The sequence below is a fragment of the Sinocyclocheilus grahami genome, unplaced genomic scaffold (genome assembly GCF_001515645.1).
Source record: "Sinocyclocheilus grahami isolate Dianchi unplaced genomic scaffold, SAMN03320097.WGS_v1.1 scaffold29.1, whole genome shotgun sequence".
Classification (NCBI taxonomy): domain Eukaryota; kingdom Metazoa; phylum Chordata; class Actinopteri; order Cypriniformes; family Cyprinidae; genus Sinocyclocheilus; species Sinocyclocheilus grahami.
Genome location: NW_015505208.1, coordinates 2,351,964 through 2,368,343, shown reverse-complemented (window position 1 = coordinate 2,368,343; position 16,380 = coordinate 2,351,964). Strand labels below are relative to the sequence as shown.

Sequence of the window (16,380 nt, the reverse complement as noted above, 5' to 3'; positions counted from 1 at the left end):
TGACACTGAAGACTAGAGTGATGGCAAATTCAGCTTTGTCATTACAGGAATAAATTACATTTTAAAATATATTACATTAGAAAACCGTTATTTCAAATTGCAATAATATTTCACTATTTTAATAATATTGATGTATATATTTTTTTGATCAAATAAATGCAGCTGTGGTGCGCATAAGAGACTTCTTTCAAAAACATTTAAAAAATCTTACCATCACAAAAATATTTGAATGGTAGTGTATAAATATATACATTTAAAGAAAAGACCAAAAAAAATTACATGTAGATAATTATAAACTACCACTCGAAAGTTGGGGGTCAGTAAGATTTTTTTTTTAAAATCATGCTTTTATTCAGCATGGATGCATAAATTTGATCGAAAGAGACAGAGAAAATATTTTTTTTTTACAAAAGCTTTCATTTAAAATATTAATAAATAATCTATGTCTTCTCGTTTTTAATCATTTTAATAATATTGATGTATATATTTTTTTGATCAAATAAATGCAGCTGTGGTGCGCATAAGAGACTTCTTTCAAAAACATTTAAAAAATCTTACCATCACAAAAATATTTGAATGGTAGTGTAAAAAAAGACCAAAAAAAATTACATGTAGATAATTATAAACTACCACTCGAAAGTTGGGGGTCAGTAAGATTTTTTTTTTAAATCATGCTTTTATTCAGCATGGATGCATAAATTTGATCGAAAGAGACAGGGAAAATATATTTTTTTTACAAAAGCTTTCATTTAAAATATTAATAAATAATCTATGTCTTCTCGTTTTTAATGACCAACCTTTCCTTTTTATACATTGTTTGAGGCAAAATGTCATAGATTAAATATGGCATTCAGTAGGCTTTTTTTTTTTTTAAATGTGAAAAGCATCAGCTCAAAAACAAGTAACATGCATTTACAAATTTGAATGCACTGTGTTCACCATAATGGCAGGAAAACTATGATGAGGAGATTGAGGTATATAAGCACCACCTTGAGCAGACCTACAAGTTGTGCCGGCCGTGCCAGACGGCAGTGGAGTACTACATCAAACACCAGAACCGACAGCTGCGGGCTCTGCTCTTCAACCACCAGCTCAGACGCAGTCGGGATGCTGATAAAGCCTTTATTAAGGTGGCGATCTCTATATAAGCCACAAGACTTGACATGAAAAATATAGAAGATTCCACTTTTGTAGCACTCTGAAGTGTATGTTCTAGAAATCTAAGAGATTGATTAAGTGCCAAGGGCTTGACATGGAAAAATTGCATTGAATTTAGATGTTGCCTAGATAAAACTGCAATTTTACTACAACCTAGGTATCGTTTGTTACATGTATCAAGTGTGATTAATGACCAGTCTGTTACTAGTGTTTTCTTAAACCGCTGATAAATGTGTGGAGTTGATTGCTAGAGATAAGAAAAGACTTGTTCTTTCTTGCTTCTTTTGTGTCCTGAGTATTTTATTGTGCAGCTACTGTTGATTCAAGTTTAGTTTTTAATCAAGCTTGGCATGCAAGTATCAAAAGCTATTCCCATATCAAGTGATCTTTCATAATTTTTTTATCCTTTTCTTCAGAACACCTACTCACTCGCCACACCAGCCTGGTTGATCTTACTCAGAGTCCTTGCGTTTTTAGCCTGTGCCTTCCTTGTAGCTGTGGCTTTGTCTGGATCTGGAGATGTGGCCTCCTCCATCTCGCGGATATTAAGCGGAGGAGTCAACCCACCTAAACGCCCCCTCCAAAATGACAGTGAAAGCAAGACTGAGGAGGGCAGCATGATGTGGGATGATCTGGTGGGTCTTCTGCCGGAAAAGGCTGTGGAGAATGCTCGACTCGTCTGGCAGTCCGGAAGTGACCATCAGATGGCCGTGGCTTCTGTTGGTCTCCTAACTTGCATCACAGGTGTCTTAATGGCAGGACCTGTCAGGTGAACCAATTAAATTATACCTAATTTATTTCATGAAAAAATACATTTACCAAATTGTACGTATTTTTACATTAATTTTACATTTTATGTAAACATATTTCAGAATGTGAAATAGATCAATATATTTTCTAATTAATGTATGAATAAATGTATGTGTATATTTTTATACATACAAATATTTATTATCTATTATATTATTGCATGAATAAGGGTGTGTACATAGAGAGATATATAAATTGTACATTTAAAAATTAATAAATATATTTATAAAAATGTTTTATATATATATATATATATATATAGGATAAATATATTTGTAATTACTATATAAGTGAATGTATACGTATATGTAAATTTATTTTAATTATAAATTAAATATATTTCTCTTCTCCTCAAGGTTGAGGAGAATTGACGCTGTGTCCTCTGTGCTTTGGCTCCTGGTAATATGTTTTTACCTGGCCGAGTGTTACCTCAAGACGGACATCCCTGATTGGTTGGAAACGGTCAAGTTGGGCATCACTTCTGTGTGTTGTCTGGTGGGATTCGCTGCCGCTGTGGCAACACGCAAATCCATGAGTCAGAGAAGAGCCAGAGGTCGCAGGTCAGAATCTGAGCAGTGACACTAAGATAAGATATTTTATGGGATCTGTAATCGAGGACAATTTTGGTACATGTAGAATCAAGAGTTTGATTTTGATTTTTTTTTTTCAGAACATTTTCCTCCCAAATGTATTCAATTTACACTAACTAACTAATGCACTCGTTATAAACCTCCATGGCCAAGATGTTGCTAAATAGGCCTTTTAAACACCATGCTGATATATATATAAAAAAAGTAGTCTGTGTGGATGAGCTTGCTCAAAGTACTAGAAAAGGATTGTTTATGGTCTTTTTTTAGTGCTTGACATTACCACCATGCCCCTAATTTGACAAGGCAGAACATGTCAATTTTACCTTTGTTTTGGTGCAGGTTGAATTCACAGGTTTGGGGTAGCTTGTAAAAATACAGACTAGTTCATGAGTGAATAATTTTTTTATGCATCTTGCGGTGTATAATGATGTTTTTGCATTGAAATAGAAAATGCATTGTTCAACAAGAAATTGCAATGGTGCTTAGGGATTTGGGGATATTTTTTTCCATCATTGAATTTAAGCTTAAAATTTACACAACATGTGCAACTTAAACCGCCTAAAACTATACCCACTATATTTAACTGTAACAAAAATTCTGTATTATGCCAATACTGCTCTGATCTCATATTTGCAATCTCATAACAAAAGTTATATTATCAGTATTTAGTTGCTAGTAGCAACATACAGATATGTTAGACTTGTGCTATATTTTAGCTCAAGTACTCCGCGTTCACTTTTGAGGTTAAGCTACAGCTGAGCACATTTGAGAGAGTCTCAAAATATTTGTCTCTTGGTTTTGATTCTTAATTAACTTGAATTTCAAGTCTGTCTCCACCACCGGGTTGATTTTATCATCGTTACCTCAGTACAGAAATTATGCAATTTTTCAGAAAATTAGCTAACTTTGCATAGCACTATACTTAAAATATTATGAACATTATATTTACTATATTGTAAAGTGTTATAGGTGCACTACATTGTATTACATGCCATTTAGTTTGAATACTACTAACCACACTAAATCTCTATAACACATAGCCATCTCTTTCAAGTGTCTAACAAAAAGAGACACATTTTCAAAACTTCTACAAATAAAGCTTTGTAGGGATTGTATGGAAAACTAAACATTGTATTTTGGCTGTGGTCTAGAAACGTGTGACGTTGTGACAGTATGACTGTAGATTGTATGTTTTTGTAGGTTTGCATCACTGTATTTCCCAAGTTACTGTATGCATGTGGCATATGCTGTGAAGTTAGTTTTTTGCTGTGATCAAAGTACTAATGTGACTTAGACACTTACTGTCTGCAACTGTTCTGTTATTTAAATCAATTGTTCATTTCCATTAGATGTGTATCAACTTATACAGATCTTATGGTACCTGTCCACCTTAATATTTATAAGCATTGTATTTTGGCTGTGGTCTAGAAACTTGTGACAGTATGACTGTAGATTGTATGTTTTTGTAGGTTTGCATCACTGTATTTCCCAAGTTACTGTATGCATGTGGCATATGCTGTGAAGTTAGTTTTTTGCTGTGATCAAAGTACTAATGTGACTTAGACACTTACTGTCTGCAACTGTTCTGTTATTTAAATCAATTGTTCATTTCCATTAGATGTGTATCAACTTATACAGATCTTATGGTACCTGTCCACCTTAATATTTATAATTTTGTATTACCAAAAGGTGAAACATGCCTAATGTAAAGTTTCATTAACTTTTTTTATGATGACTTGTGGCATATTTCACTTATTTGAGTATTTAACTGTAGACTTCAGTATCGTTGAATATTTAGTATCCTCATTATCGTAGTTTTGTTTGCCAAAGCCTGATGGTTGGTAAATCCAAATAATAGTGTGCATTTAGGCTTGGCATTGAAACAAGTATCTATTTATGATGTATAACATTTATTTAAAACAGCATTGTATTTTTGTGAGTATACTTGATCCTTTATTGACTACTTCATTCTTTTAGACTAGTTTAGATTGTCTGGAAGTATGCTGCCTCCCCAATTTTCATATGATTTCAAATGTGAGTAAATAAGTAAAACTGAATTTAGCACGGAGGATATAATGTGGTAGGATCTATCAACATGAAATCACAGATCTGTGCATGTTGTATCAAGGTGCATGATATCAGAGATTGATTGGAAGGAAAGTCATTGGGTTTAAGGAATATTGCCAATTTCGAGATTGGTACGGCATCTTGTCAAATCCAGTTTCTTACCAAGTTAAGACTTTGATTGGGACCAGTTTAGGTCTTACAAGAAGTTCAATTACCATAAAACAATAAACTAGAATCTCAAATGCATCTGAATGTTTTGTGGCCTCTGACCATTACAAATCTAAAAATCTGTTTGGAGCTTTTTAATATTTTTTTGCCCACAGGCTGGAAATAGTTGTCTGACTTTGAGAAACCTTCAACTGAAATAATCAGTTTGTGGCATTGCTGTGCTTTTTCTGGTATATCATCAATACCTGATCAGTGGTTTCTGGTGATTTTGACATGGAATGACCCCAAAGATATAACGTGAAATGAGCAACTGCATTGTTGAATAGTGTGAAACGGTTTCCGTCCAGAAACGTAAGCTCAGATTTGTTGTAATAATGTTGTATTTTGAGTAAAGCAGCATGCTGGAGCTGTATTACACTACTTGTATTATTTAACCCTATTATGAAAGTGAAATAAAACGCTGATAAAATGCGAACTGTGTGTTTGCCATTTTTTTAAAAGGTTGTTTGAGATTGAAGCTTGTTGTGCTTTTATAAATTAGAGAAACGTAACCAGGAAATTAGCGTAACCACATCAAATGTTTGAACTGAGCAAGTGGATATCAACTGAGCTATTACTAATGTATAATTTCATACATTTACAGATATGCTAGCTTAAATTCTTTATTATCTATTGTCTGAAATTAAATCTTTACAACACTGAAATCAACTACATTCATCAAATGAGGAGCCATAATCAGGCTTTTGAATTCTGTGGAAGTCTGCAGAGTTTTCTGCAGTTCTCCTCCATAGCAGTAACTGAAGAGATATTTGCTCCATGAAACTCAGCAGTGGACTGATTCTCTTCTGTCTGTTGCAGGTATCTGTCTGGCAGTTCTCCTGGGCCGTACTACAGTAATCACTGTCCCTCGCTGTCTGCACCTGTGTCTGCATCCTCTGCCTTCATCCCAACTCCTCCCCCCAACCTGTCACAGCTGCTCATCCGCCAGCAAAGCCACAGAATGCGCAAAGCCTCGCCCTCCTCGCTGCCTGGGAGACTCAACAGGGCCCTCTCTCTGGGAACTATCCCCTCCCTCGCACGAGCAGGTAAAGCATAAGATAGATAAATCATTCTAATATGCTGATTTGCTGCTTAAGAAATATTTCTTATTATTATCAATGTTAAAACCAGTTTTTGCTACTTAACATTTGTGTGGAAACTGTGATAAACTACCATTCAAAACTTTGGGGCAAGTAAGCTTTAAAAAACAAGTTTTATTCAGCAAGGACAAATAAAATTGATCATAGAAGTGAATACATTTATGATGTTATAAAAGATTTCTATTTCAAATAAATGCTGTTCTTTTGAACGTTCTATTCATCAAAAAATCCTGAGAATTGTATTGTGGTTTCCACAAAAAATAGTGGGCAGTTTTCAACATTGATAATAATAACTGTTATTAAAAATTAACCTCCAGTAATAATTGATAATAACTGAGCACCAAATCAGCATATTAGTATAATTTCTAAAGGTGACACTGAAGACTGGAGTAATGGCTACTGAAAATTCAGCTTTGCCATCACAGAAATAATTACATTTTAAGATGTATTAAAATAGAAAACATTTGATTTAATCTGTAATTTTACAATATTTTACAACATTACTGTTTTTCTGTATATTTAATCAAATAAACTTTTTTTAACCATGCATATAACCTGCTGATATATAAATATGAAAAATATTTTAAATAAAACTAATTATAATTACATAAATATTGCAATAAAACTTAATAGACTGTGCAATGAATTTGGCTTTTTGTAACAGTTGTAATAGTCATATAATGTAGAAAAACCTTCACTTTGTTTGTGAAGAAGTGAGATGTGCTGCTATAGTGAGAGCTGAGAGGCCCCAGGTGCTGTTTTGTGGAACCAATGCAGAAGTGCATGATGGGAAAGATGTGGGTCACTGACTGACTGAATGCATGGTACAAGGAACTCAGCTCACTCTTCACCCCAGACGGTGCCGATATAACGTGAAATGAGCAACTGCATTGTTGAATAGTGTGAAACGGTTTCCGTCCAGAAACGTAAGCTCAGATTTGTTGTAATAATGTTGTATTTTGAGTAAAGCAGCATGCTGGAGCTGTATTACACTACTTGTATTATTTAACCCTATTATGAAAGTGAAATAAAACGCTGATAAAATGCGAACTGTGTGTTTGCCATTTTTTTAAAAGGTTGTTTGAGATTGAAGCTTGTGCTTTTATAAATTAGAGAAACGTAACCAGGAAATTAGCGTAACCGCATCAAATGTTTGAACTGAGCAAGTGGATATCAACTGAGCTATTACTAATGTATAATTTCATACATTTACAGATATGCTAGCTTAAATTCTTTATTATCTATTGTCTGAAATTAAATCTTTACAACACTGAAATCAACTACATTCATCAAATGAGGAGCCATAATCAGGCTTTTGAATTCTGTGGAAGTCTGCAGAGTTTTCTGCAGTTCTCCTCCATAGCAGTAACTGAAGAGATATTTGCTCCATGAAACTCAGCAGTGGACTGATTCTCTTCTGTCTGTTGCAGGTATCTGTCTGGCAGTTCTCCTGGGCCGTACTACAGTAATCACTGTCCCTCGCTGTCTGCACCTGTGTCTGCATCCTCTGCCTTCATCCCAACTCCTCCCCCCAACCTGTCACAGCTGCTCATCCGCCAGCAAAGCCACAGAATGCGCAAAGCCTCGCCCTCCTCGCTGCCTGGGAGACTCAACAGGGCCCTCTCTCTGGGAACTATCCCCTCCCTCGCACGAGCAGGTAAAGCATAAGATAGATAAATCATTCTAATATGCTGATTTGCTGCTTAAGAAATATTTCTTATTATTATCAATGTTAAAACCAGTTTTTGCTACTTAACATTTGTGTGGAAACTGTGATAAACTACCATTCAAAACTTTGGGGCAAGTAAGCTTTAAAAAACAAGTTTTATTCAGCAAGGACAAATAAAATTGATCATAGAAGTGAATACATTTATGATGTTATAAAAGATTTCTATTTCAAATAAATGCTGTTCTTTTGAACGTTCTATTCATCAAAAAATCCTGAGAATTGTATTGTGGTTTCCACAAAAAATAGTGGGCAGTTTTCAACATTGATAATAATAACTGTTATTAAAAATTAACCTCCAGTAATAATTGATAATAACTGAGCACCAAATCAGCATATTAGTATAATTTCTAAAGGTGACACTGAAGACTGGAGTAATGGCTACTGAAAATTCAGCTTTGCCATCACAGAAATAATTACATTTTAAGATGTATTAAAATAGAAAACATTTGATTTAATCTGTAATTTTACAATATTTTACAACATTACTGTTTTTCTGTATATTTAATCAAATAAACTTTTTTTAACCATGCATATAACCTGCTGATATATAAATATGAAAAATATTTTAAATAAAACTAATTATAATTACATAAATATTGCAATAAAACTTAATAGACTGTGCAATGAATTTGGCTTTTTGTAACAGTTGTAATAGTCATATAATGTAGAAAAACCTTCACTTTGTTTGTGAAGAAGTGAGATGTGCTGCTATAGTGAGAGCTGAGAGGCCCCAGGTGCTGTTTTGTGGAACCAATGCAGAAGTGCATGATGGGAAAGATGTGGGTCACTGACTGACTGAATGCATGGTACAAGGAACTCAGCTCACTCTTCACCCCAGACGGTGCCGCACCTAGCAGGGGAATTTTGCCAACTGCCAAAGAAAACTGCGAAGTGTGATTGAGAAATAGTCTGTTCAGTATCTCCAGCTACCTGCATGCTACAGGGATTTTCCCACTGCTGATGAGTTTCCAGTTACAGGAAGTGACTAATTTACATTCTTTTATTTTATTCTTTGAATTTAAAAGAATGGTGAACCTATAAATAAAATGTGTCATTATTTACTCACCGTCATGCTGTTCCAAAGCTGTATGCTGTTATTTTTTCAGTGGAACAATTTTTCTCTGTCCAGTGACATATATTGACCACAGGCTATCAAACTCCAAAAGTGTTTGAAGCTGTGCAAAGAACATTATTCACTGATAATGCCCTCCATATCAGCTCTCATATCAGATATTATACAGATCAATATGAACTATCAGTGTAGAACTTTTTTTAAGTCACATTTTGGAGCAAACTGAGTAAATAACAGAAATGTAATTTTTCGATGAACTATTACTTTAAAGGGGTCATATGATGCTGCTAAAAAGAACATTATTTTGTGTATTTGGTGTAATGAAATGTGTTATATAGAAAAGACCTCAGGGGTTCAAGGTCAAACTGGGATGTACACTGGTCACCTTCGTGCTCAGTAAATCTATATCACGGAAACACATGGATAGCATTTCCCTTGGGTGACGACTACAACTTTATTCTTGCTGCTCAACAATTGTGGATATAATAATGGAGAACAAAGGAATTCTCAAATAAATGAGAAGACCGTATCCTCTTAACTTGAGCTCTGTTAAATACAGCTGAGATTCTACATTATGCCGCAAAGTATGATGTGAGCTTTGTGAAACATGTTTTTGTGCATGTTCAATCATTTTTTGTGTTTTTAAACACTGGATGTGTTTCAGACTGAATGCTTGTGCTGTTTAGTTTAACAGAATGATGTCTGTTGGGCATGTGTTGCATCTTTATAAAAAATCTATTTGACGTCTTTGCCATATTGCTGTACATTTAAGTGTTTCTGTTTATCCTACATCCTGAAAGAAGAATTCCATGTCATGTCATTATCGTAATGATGTGATATTATAAAGTGCAATATGTTTGTGTTGATCTACTTTTGTTAACAATGTGACACTGAAAGATTTGGTGTAGCAAATGTCTGTTACTGTGTCCATTGAGCCTCTTGACTGTTTTATGATTTAACTCATAATGTCAAGGGAAAACAGGATAATTGAATATTTTGCACATAAAATAAAGGTGTTTCAATTACCAGATTGAAATAAATCTCCATTGTAATAGTTATACATTGGTTTTGGTGTCTTCTGTATTTTTTCACACTCATGTTAAAAAAATAATAATGAAATATCTTCTCTGAATTTCTCCTTTTCTCTAGATTGCTTCCTAATCTCTGGCATTGTATATTACAAATATTGTTGGCTCCTTGACGAATTTCTTATGCTCCTGTTTTGTAAGTCGCTTAAGTGTCTACTTAATGCGTAAATGTAAATTTAAAACTTTCTCTTTCATCATTCAGAAATTCGGAGCACGTATTTGTAAAGTCAGTTGCTCACTGAACAGGTCAATAGTGAAGGTAGTTGTGAAGGTTTTTCCTTGATCTTATTTTGTGTTGCAGTTCCCATATCATGATGTATTTGAAACATTCAGTTGTTCTTGCATGTTGCCCTTTTGAATTGTGTTAGAGAACGATGCAATCATTTACATTTTCAAAAAGTGTAAGGAAAAATATACAATGGGAACTGAAAGTCAATAATAAAAAGTACTCCAGAGTACCAGAGTTTATCTTTCTCCATCACTGGCTGGGTGAAGACAGTCTGTCTCCTGAAAGAATGATAACAATCTGGATTCTCTCAGTATAGGACATTATACAGCTCGGAGTGGTATAAAAAATAAAGAACAATACAAATTCATTTGAATTACAAGCCATTAATGTGTTTTGCAAATGGTTTAGAAGATGGATTTCTGATGTATTTACTCTAATGAATGCTGCCTTTAACAGAGGTAACTGAAGATCTGAGGCTCTGTAGTTAGCAATGTATTTGTCGATGCATATAAAGATGAAACTGTCAGAGTGGGAAATTCCCACAAAAAAAAAAGAGGCAAGTTAATACATGCATCTTGCTGTAAGAATGTTTTATGTTATTGTAAGACACATTCAGACTAAGGACATTACAACCTGTGGTCATTTATACTGTATATACTGCACATTCCATAAATCACTGATATTACTGCGATTTTGAAATAAATAGCATAAATACATTTTTAGAAAAAAATATTTTTGCACTTAACGTACAAAAGAGAAGGTTCATTAGAGAATTAAATTTTTAATTTTAGTTGATCAAACCTGTTGAGAATAATGTTCAAAAATGCTGATATAAACATTAACAATTTCCCAAACAGTATTTATTTGTTTATTTATTGAAAACAATGTCTCTGAGCTCAAGATTCATTCAATGACAATATGCAGAACAATTCACACTGCAGTTATTAAAATGATAGGTAACACTCTACTGGTTCCATTTGTTAACATTAGTTATTAGTTATATATAGCAATAAATAACTATGCATGAATGAACAATTCTAAAAAAAAATACTGATAAAGCATGTATTAATCTTAGTTATATTATATACATATATACATTAAACCAAAGTTGTATCTGTTAATATTATTTAATGAACCTGAGCTAATATGAACTAACAATGAACTGACATTAAAAAATAATAAATATTGTAATAAATGTATTGCTAATTATCAGTCGATTTTCATGTATGCATTAACTAACCTTAACTAATGAACTTTACTATAAAGTGTTACCAAAATTATAGCAATTCTGGCTCATTTTAAGCTCATTATGCAAGTCAATCTTAAAGCCAAATTCACACAACTTGAATCCAAAAGACTTTCATTTTCAGCCTAAATATTGCTATAATTTCAGATAATTAATTCCAGTCCAATCACTATCAAAAGAAAATTAAATACTTTTTTTTTAAAGAATTTAAAATACTTTTTTAAAAAGCCTAATTGTTAACTTTTTAAATAGCCTTTTACAGCCCACATTTCAAGAAAAAAAATCATAATTTCACATCAACAAATATAAAGTTATAAAATAGGCTATGTTTTGCATATAGACGTATATTATGTTGAGAATACAGCCTCATCAAATAAGGTCTTAACAAGGCGGCACCTTTGATGGCACGTTTCTTCTGTTTGATTGGACGGAGCAGTTGCGGGAAGACTGTGCAGAGGATGAAGTTTACAAATCAGATGCTCTTTGTTCTTGAAACATGCGCAGTCCACAAAATCCCCAAATGCGTTAGTTAGTTAAATGTGTTTAAATGTTATATATGTGTCTAATATTATTTAGCCTATATCATGATTATTTAGGCCTGCGGATTAAAAAGGTGCGCACAAACCTTTTAAAATACGATAAAGGACAGAATGATTTGCAATGCTTTTTGACATTGCAAACTTTAGCCTGCAGTTTTTAATATTTAATCAAATATTTTAAATTCAGTTGCACAATCAATTCTCAACATAATACGAATAAAAAGAAAACCTATTATTCGTATTTTATTAACGTTGGCTTAACGCGGTTAGCACGTGTTTTTTAATGCCGGCGACATCAAACAGATGTTTACTGTAACATTTACCAAGCAGTCAAAATACGTCTGCGACCCCCGCGCGCCTCTTTCATGTTGAATTCGCGAACTTTTGACCTCTATTTCAGGATACCAACAGGAGGCAGGGCAGGTAGGTGGAGACTAAAGCAAATCCGAAGCACACCTGGACACTTTTAACTTTACACCTGTGCTGTTCGCTGCGGAGAATCTCGCCTTTTCATTCATCCAGCCCAAGCCCATCTCATGGATCGCAGCGCGGGGTCTGATAACCTGCGATCCCGCGACACCGCAGAGGACGGCCAGGGTGCCGCGGGGGATGGAGGAGCCGCTCCAGCACCAGAAAAGCCTCCTTATTCGTACGTGGCTCTCATTGCAATGGCCATCAGAGAAAGCGAGGAGAAGAAGCTGACCCTGAATGACATCTACAGCTTCATCATATCCAAGTTTCCATACTACGAGAAGAACAAAAAGGGATGGCAGAACAGCATCAGGCACAATCTGAGCCTCAACGAGTGCTTCGTGAAGATTCCCCGAGAGAGCGGCGGGGAGAGGAAGGGGAACTTCTGGACGCTAGACCCAGCTTTTAGCGATATGTTTGAGAAGGGTAATTATAGGCGCAGGAGGCGCGTCAAGAGACCCTACCGACCACCACCCTTACCGTCTGGATTTAACTTCACCGACTCGTACTGCCTGCAACAGGAGCCCGTTTACTGGCAAAGCCCGTTCGTCAGCACCAGCCCCTGGAGCCACCAGTCCAGCTCTCCGACGCACATCTCCAGCTACCTGCAGCCCATGCTTGGTAACGCGCGCCCTCTGTCTCCAAACGATTACGCCAACTCTCCCGTGAGTTATTACTACGGTCAACACCATCACCTTCACCCGTCCTACAGACCGTACCACCGGCATCCGAACGCTCTGGTGCCTCTGAGCGGCATGACTCCTCCGGTGAGCCCGGGCGGAAGCTCCATCTCCGCCTGCAGCTACCCGCCGCACAACGGCCTTCCCGAACAGGTGCATCATCCGTTTGACTGACGGACAGACACGTGAAAACTGAATATAAGTAGGCTAAAAAATTCATTTGGATCTAGATTTGCTGTTTTTGTTACGTTAACCTTTGGAAATGTTAAACGTGCCGTTTCAAGTCAGATTGGCTGGTTGAAATGAGGTCGAAATGTTGCATTCGCTGCATTAGTTTGTTTGCTGTATAACTAATGGGTTTACAGTTGTGTTTTGTGGATTTTCACGAATGAAATATTGTTACATTGTTAAACTATTGTTCAATTAAAAGTCAAGAGAGGAAGAGCTGTCCAAAACGCACTTGGTTGTTGGCAAGTTGTCATTTGGCATACATTTCAGCAAATGTTTAAAAAGCATCAAGATAGCCTACATAAGCATATTTATTTTTTACCATGTATTGAGATAGAATTAAGGATCTTAAAATGAATGTACGGTGTGCATGCCGTTTAAAAATGTTTGACGAATATTTTATTTAGTGGAAACTCTTTGCACAAGTTGTTTACAAGAGTTCTTTATATATGCAAAGGTGTATTTTCTTTAAAAAATATTTTGTATATTGAATAGACATGTTCAGTGTCTGCATTTCTGGAGTTTGAAAATATTTTTTTTATATGTAAGTGTTCATAACCTGTTCGAATTTTTCTCTGATAAAATTCTGATAACTAGTCATACAAGTCTCATTTATTTGACTATTTATTATATATTACTAGGCCAATTGCATTTGATCAAACTTAAAGAAATAATAATATTAAAATAAAATTACAAATATTTTTTAAAAACACATATTTGTACAGTGGGGCAAAAAAGTATTTAGTCAGCCACCAATTGTGCAAGTTCTCCCACTTAAAAAGATGAGAGAGGCCTGTAATTTTCATCATAAGTATACCTCAACTATGAGAGACAAAATGAGAAAAAAAATCCAGAAAATCACATTGTAGGATTTTTAAAGAATTAATTGGTAAATTCCTCGGTAAAATAAGTATTTGGTCACCTACAAACAAGCAAGATTTCTGGCTCTCACAGACCTGTAACTTCTTTTTTTTCTCATTTTGTCTCTCATAGTTGAGGTATACCTATGATGAAAATTACAGGCCTCTCTCATCTTTTTAAGTGGGAGAACTTGCACAATTGGTGGCTGACTAAATACTTTTTTTCCCCACTGTATATAAGTATTGCTGATTGCCAATTGTTTTATTTGAAAAATGCACAAAATGACACGAAAATCACTGCTTCAATATCTAATCTATCCAGTGTCTGTAAATGCTAAGTGCAGTGCAAATACTTAATTATAATGAACATTCATGAATAATGGTGATTAAAATTATGAGATGATTATTCCAAAATATGGAGCAAGATCATGGTTGTGTAATTCTAACTCCATAGTACACTGTGTAGCTAAATGCCTCCCCCTTGTGGCCTTTTGACCTATTATCTGTAAAAAGATGTTATAGTATTTTTTTTATATATATAGACAGACTATGTTGATTGACCGCTTATATAATTAATCTGAACATATTTCATTATATACAAAATGTAAATATATATTGATATGTGGTGGCCACCTTCTCCTAACATGTTTCTGTGAATCCATTTATTGGATTTACAGAAAAAGGCATGAGCTATTGTAATAGTTGACATGAGATGTGTCTATTCCTTGTGATAGTGCAAATCTTAGTCCACTGACCTCAATTTAGGTTAGACATGTGATGAGCAAAACACTCACTACAGCTTAAACTTGTCATTCCCTGTCCTAAAGTGCCTTTGAACAGAGAAATATAATATAGTTTTATCTTAACATAAAAACCAGCCCATATTCAAATACAAGCTGCTGGATGAACAAACAAGAGATCATTTGTAAAGAAAGATGGAGTAATCCCAAGGCTACACGAGGCTTTGAAACTGTTGCCATGGTGAGGAAAGACTTACTTTAACAGTTAAATTTTAAAGAAGCGTTTGATGCATTGTAAGTGTAATATGAATTTTAGACCATGGTCTCAGATGCAGGGCTGTATGTCCATCCATCATTTCCCTTAAAGGCATCCGAGGCCTCTTTCTACAGCTTGATTTGATTATTTCAGGGGCTGTAATGACATTGCATGTGTTTGGTTTTCCCAATCACCTCCAGTAACTTCCCTGCAGTGATCAGCTGTCTGGCAGCATAGTGCACTTTGGCCTGCAGTGACTTGTGGACAGGGGGTGAAGGTGGGCGGATGTGGGCACAGGGGTCTTTGGCTTTATTTCACTCTGAGTTTCTGTTCTGCACATACACTTCCTGTTTTCACAAGCTGCGAGCTTTCAATGGTGCAGTGCATTTTAAAAGCTTGTTATCATCACAACACCACTATAGTCTTTCAGATGGCTGAAAAGAAGACCTATACATTTCTATGCAGATGATTAAACAGCATGTGACTAATTACATGCAGTTCCAGGTCTTGGATTCAATGGTGTTTTCATAAATGGGCCAGAGATTGTGCTCTATGTGGATTACAGGATATGTATTTTTTTATATATATATAAATGCATTGCAAAGCTTTATAGTTTGTTGTCAGGAATAAAATAATAGCCTTTTACTAGACGTCTCCTTGCTGAAAGCAGACAGATTTATTTGACTGAATGACTGGTGGTTTTAAGAGACTTCCCCATGGACCCATAATCGTTATTCGCTGTCAGTGGCATGCGGAATTAGAGCTTCCTTACTCTCTCACAGGAAGACACGTCTGACCGGTTTTATTTAAAAATGAGGAAATAATAAGTTCAGTAATTCAGCCTGTTATGTACAGTATTTACGCTTACAGGTAGCACGTGATATCTGGTGTCGGATAATAGTAGCAAACATGCTCTAAACTACAGTTTCGTTGTGAACTAATCGATGTTTTTTTTTTTTAACCTATAATTTAATCGACTCCTTTGTACAGCTTTAAGTTTTATAAGAGAAGAATTCTAGCGTGACACCGCCCACCTTCGAAGACTGACTATAACATGAGCCAATAGCATTCGAGTAGGGCTTTAACGGAGCATTTCATTGGTTGTACTTATTAACGAATACGCCCCCTAGAGTGAACCAGTCGTCTAAACAAGACTCGGCCTTGAACCAGAGCTCGTATGAGGATGTTTACAGCGCCTGAACGAAAATGGTAATTTGTCAGTCTCATTCACAACAATTAGAGAAAGCGGCTGAGGAACTATAATGGTAGAAAAGCACCATACGCTATTCAAGTTAATTGAAACGTGACCG

General features: G+C 35.2%; 2 protein-coding genes across 2 annotated transcripts; both read left to right on the top strand.

Moving 5' to 3' along the window:
- Positions 1-944: 944 nt before the first annotated feature.
- Positions 945-5,889, top strand: LOC107571572 (transmembrane protein 201-like; the record flags this gene model as incomplete). Its single annotated transcript, XM_016257909.1, has 4 exons — positions 945-1,130; positions 1,575-1,927; positions 2,325-2,528; positions 5,652-5,889. Coding segments are annotated over 4 exons (981 nt in total), but the record flags the coding sequence as incomplete, so codon positions are not given.
- A 6,405-nt stretch (positions 5,890-12,294) lies between these two features.
- LOC107570831 (forkhead box protein L2-like) lies at positions 12,295-13,505 on the top strand. Its single transcript, XM_016257101.1, has one exon. The coding sequence runs from the start codon at positions 12,372-12,374 to the stop codon at positions 13,158-13,160; it is 789 nt and encodes a 262-aa protein (XP_016112587.1). The 5' UTR covers positions 12,295-12,371; the 3' UTR covers positions 13,161-13,505.
- Positions 13,506-16,380: the final 2,875 nt, after the last annotated feature.

What these genes read in the sequence shown, in the direction of transcription:
- LOC107570831 (XM_016257101.1), top strand. Translation starts at nt 12,372, where the DNA reads ATGGATCGCAGCGCGGGGTCTGATAACCTGCGATCCCGCGACACCGCA.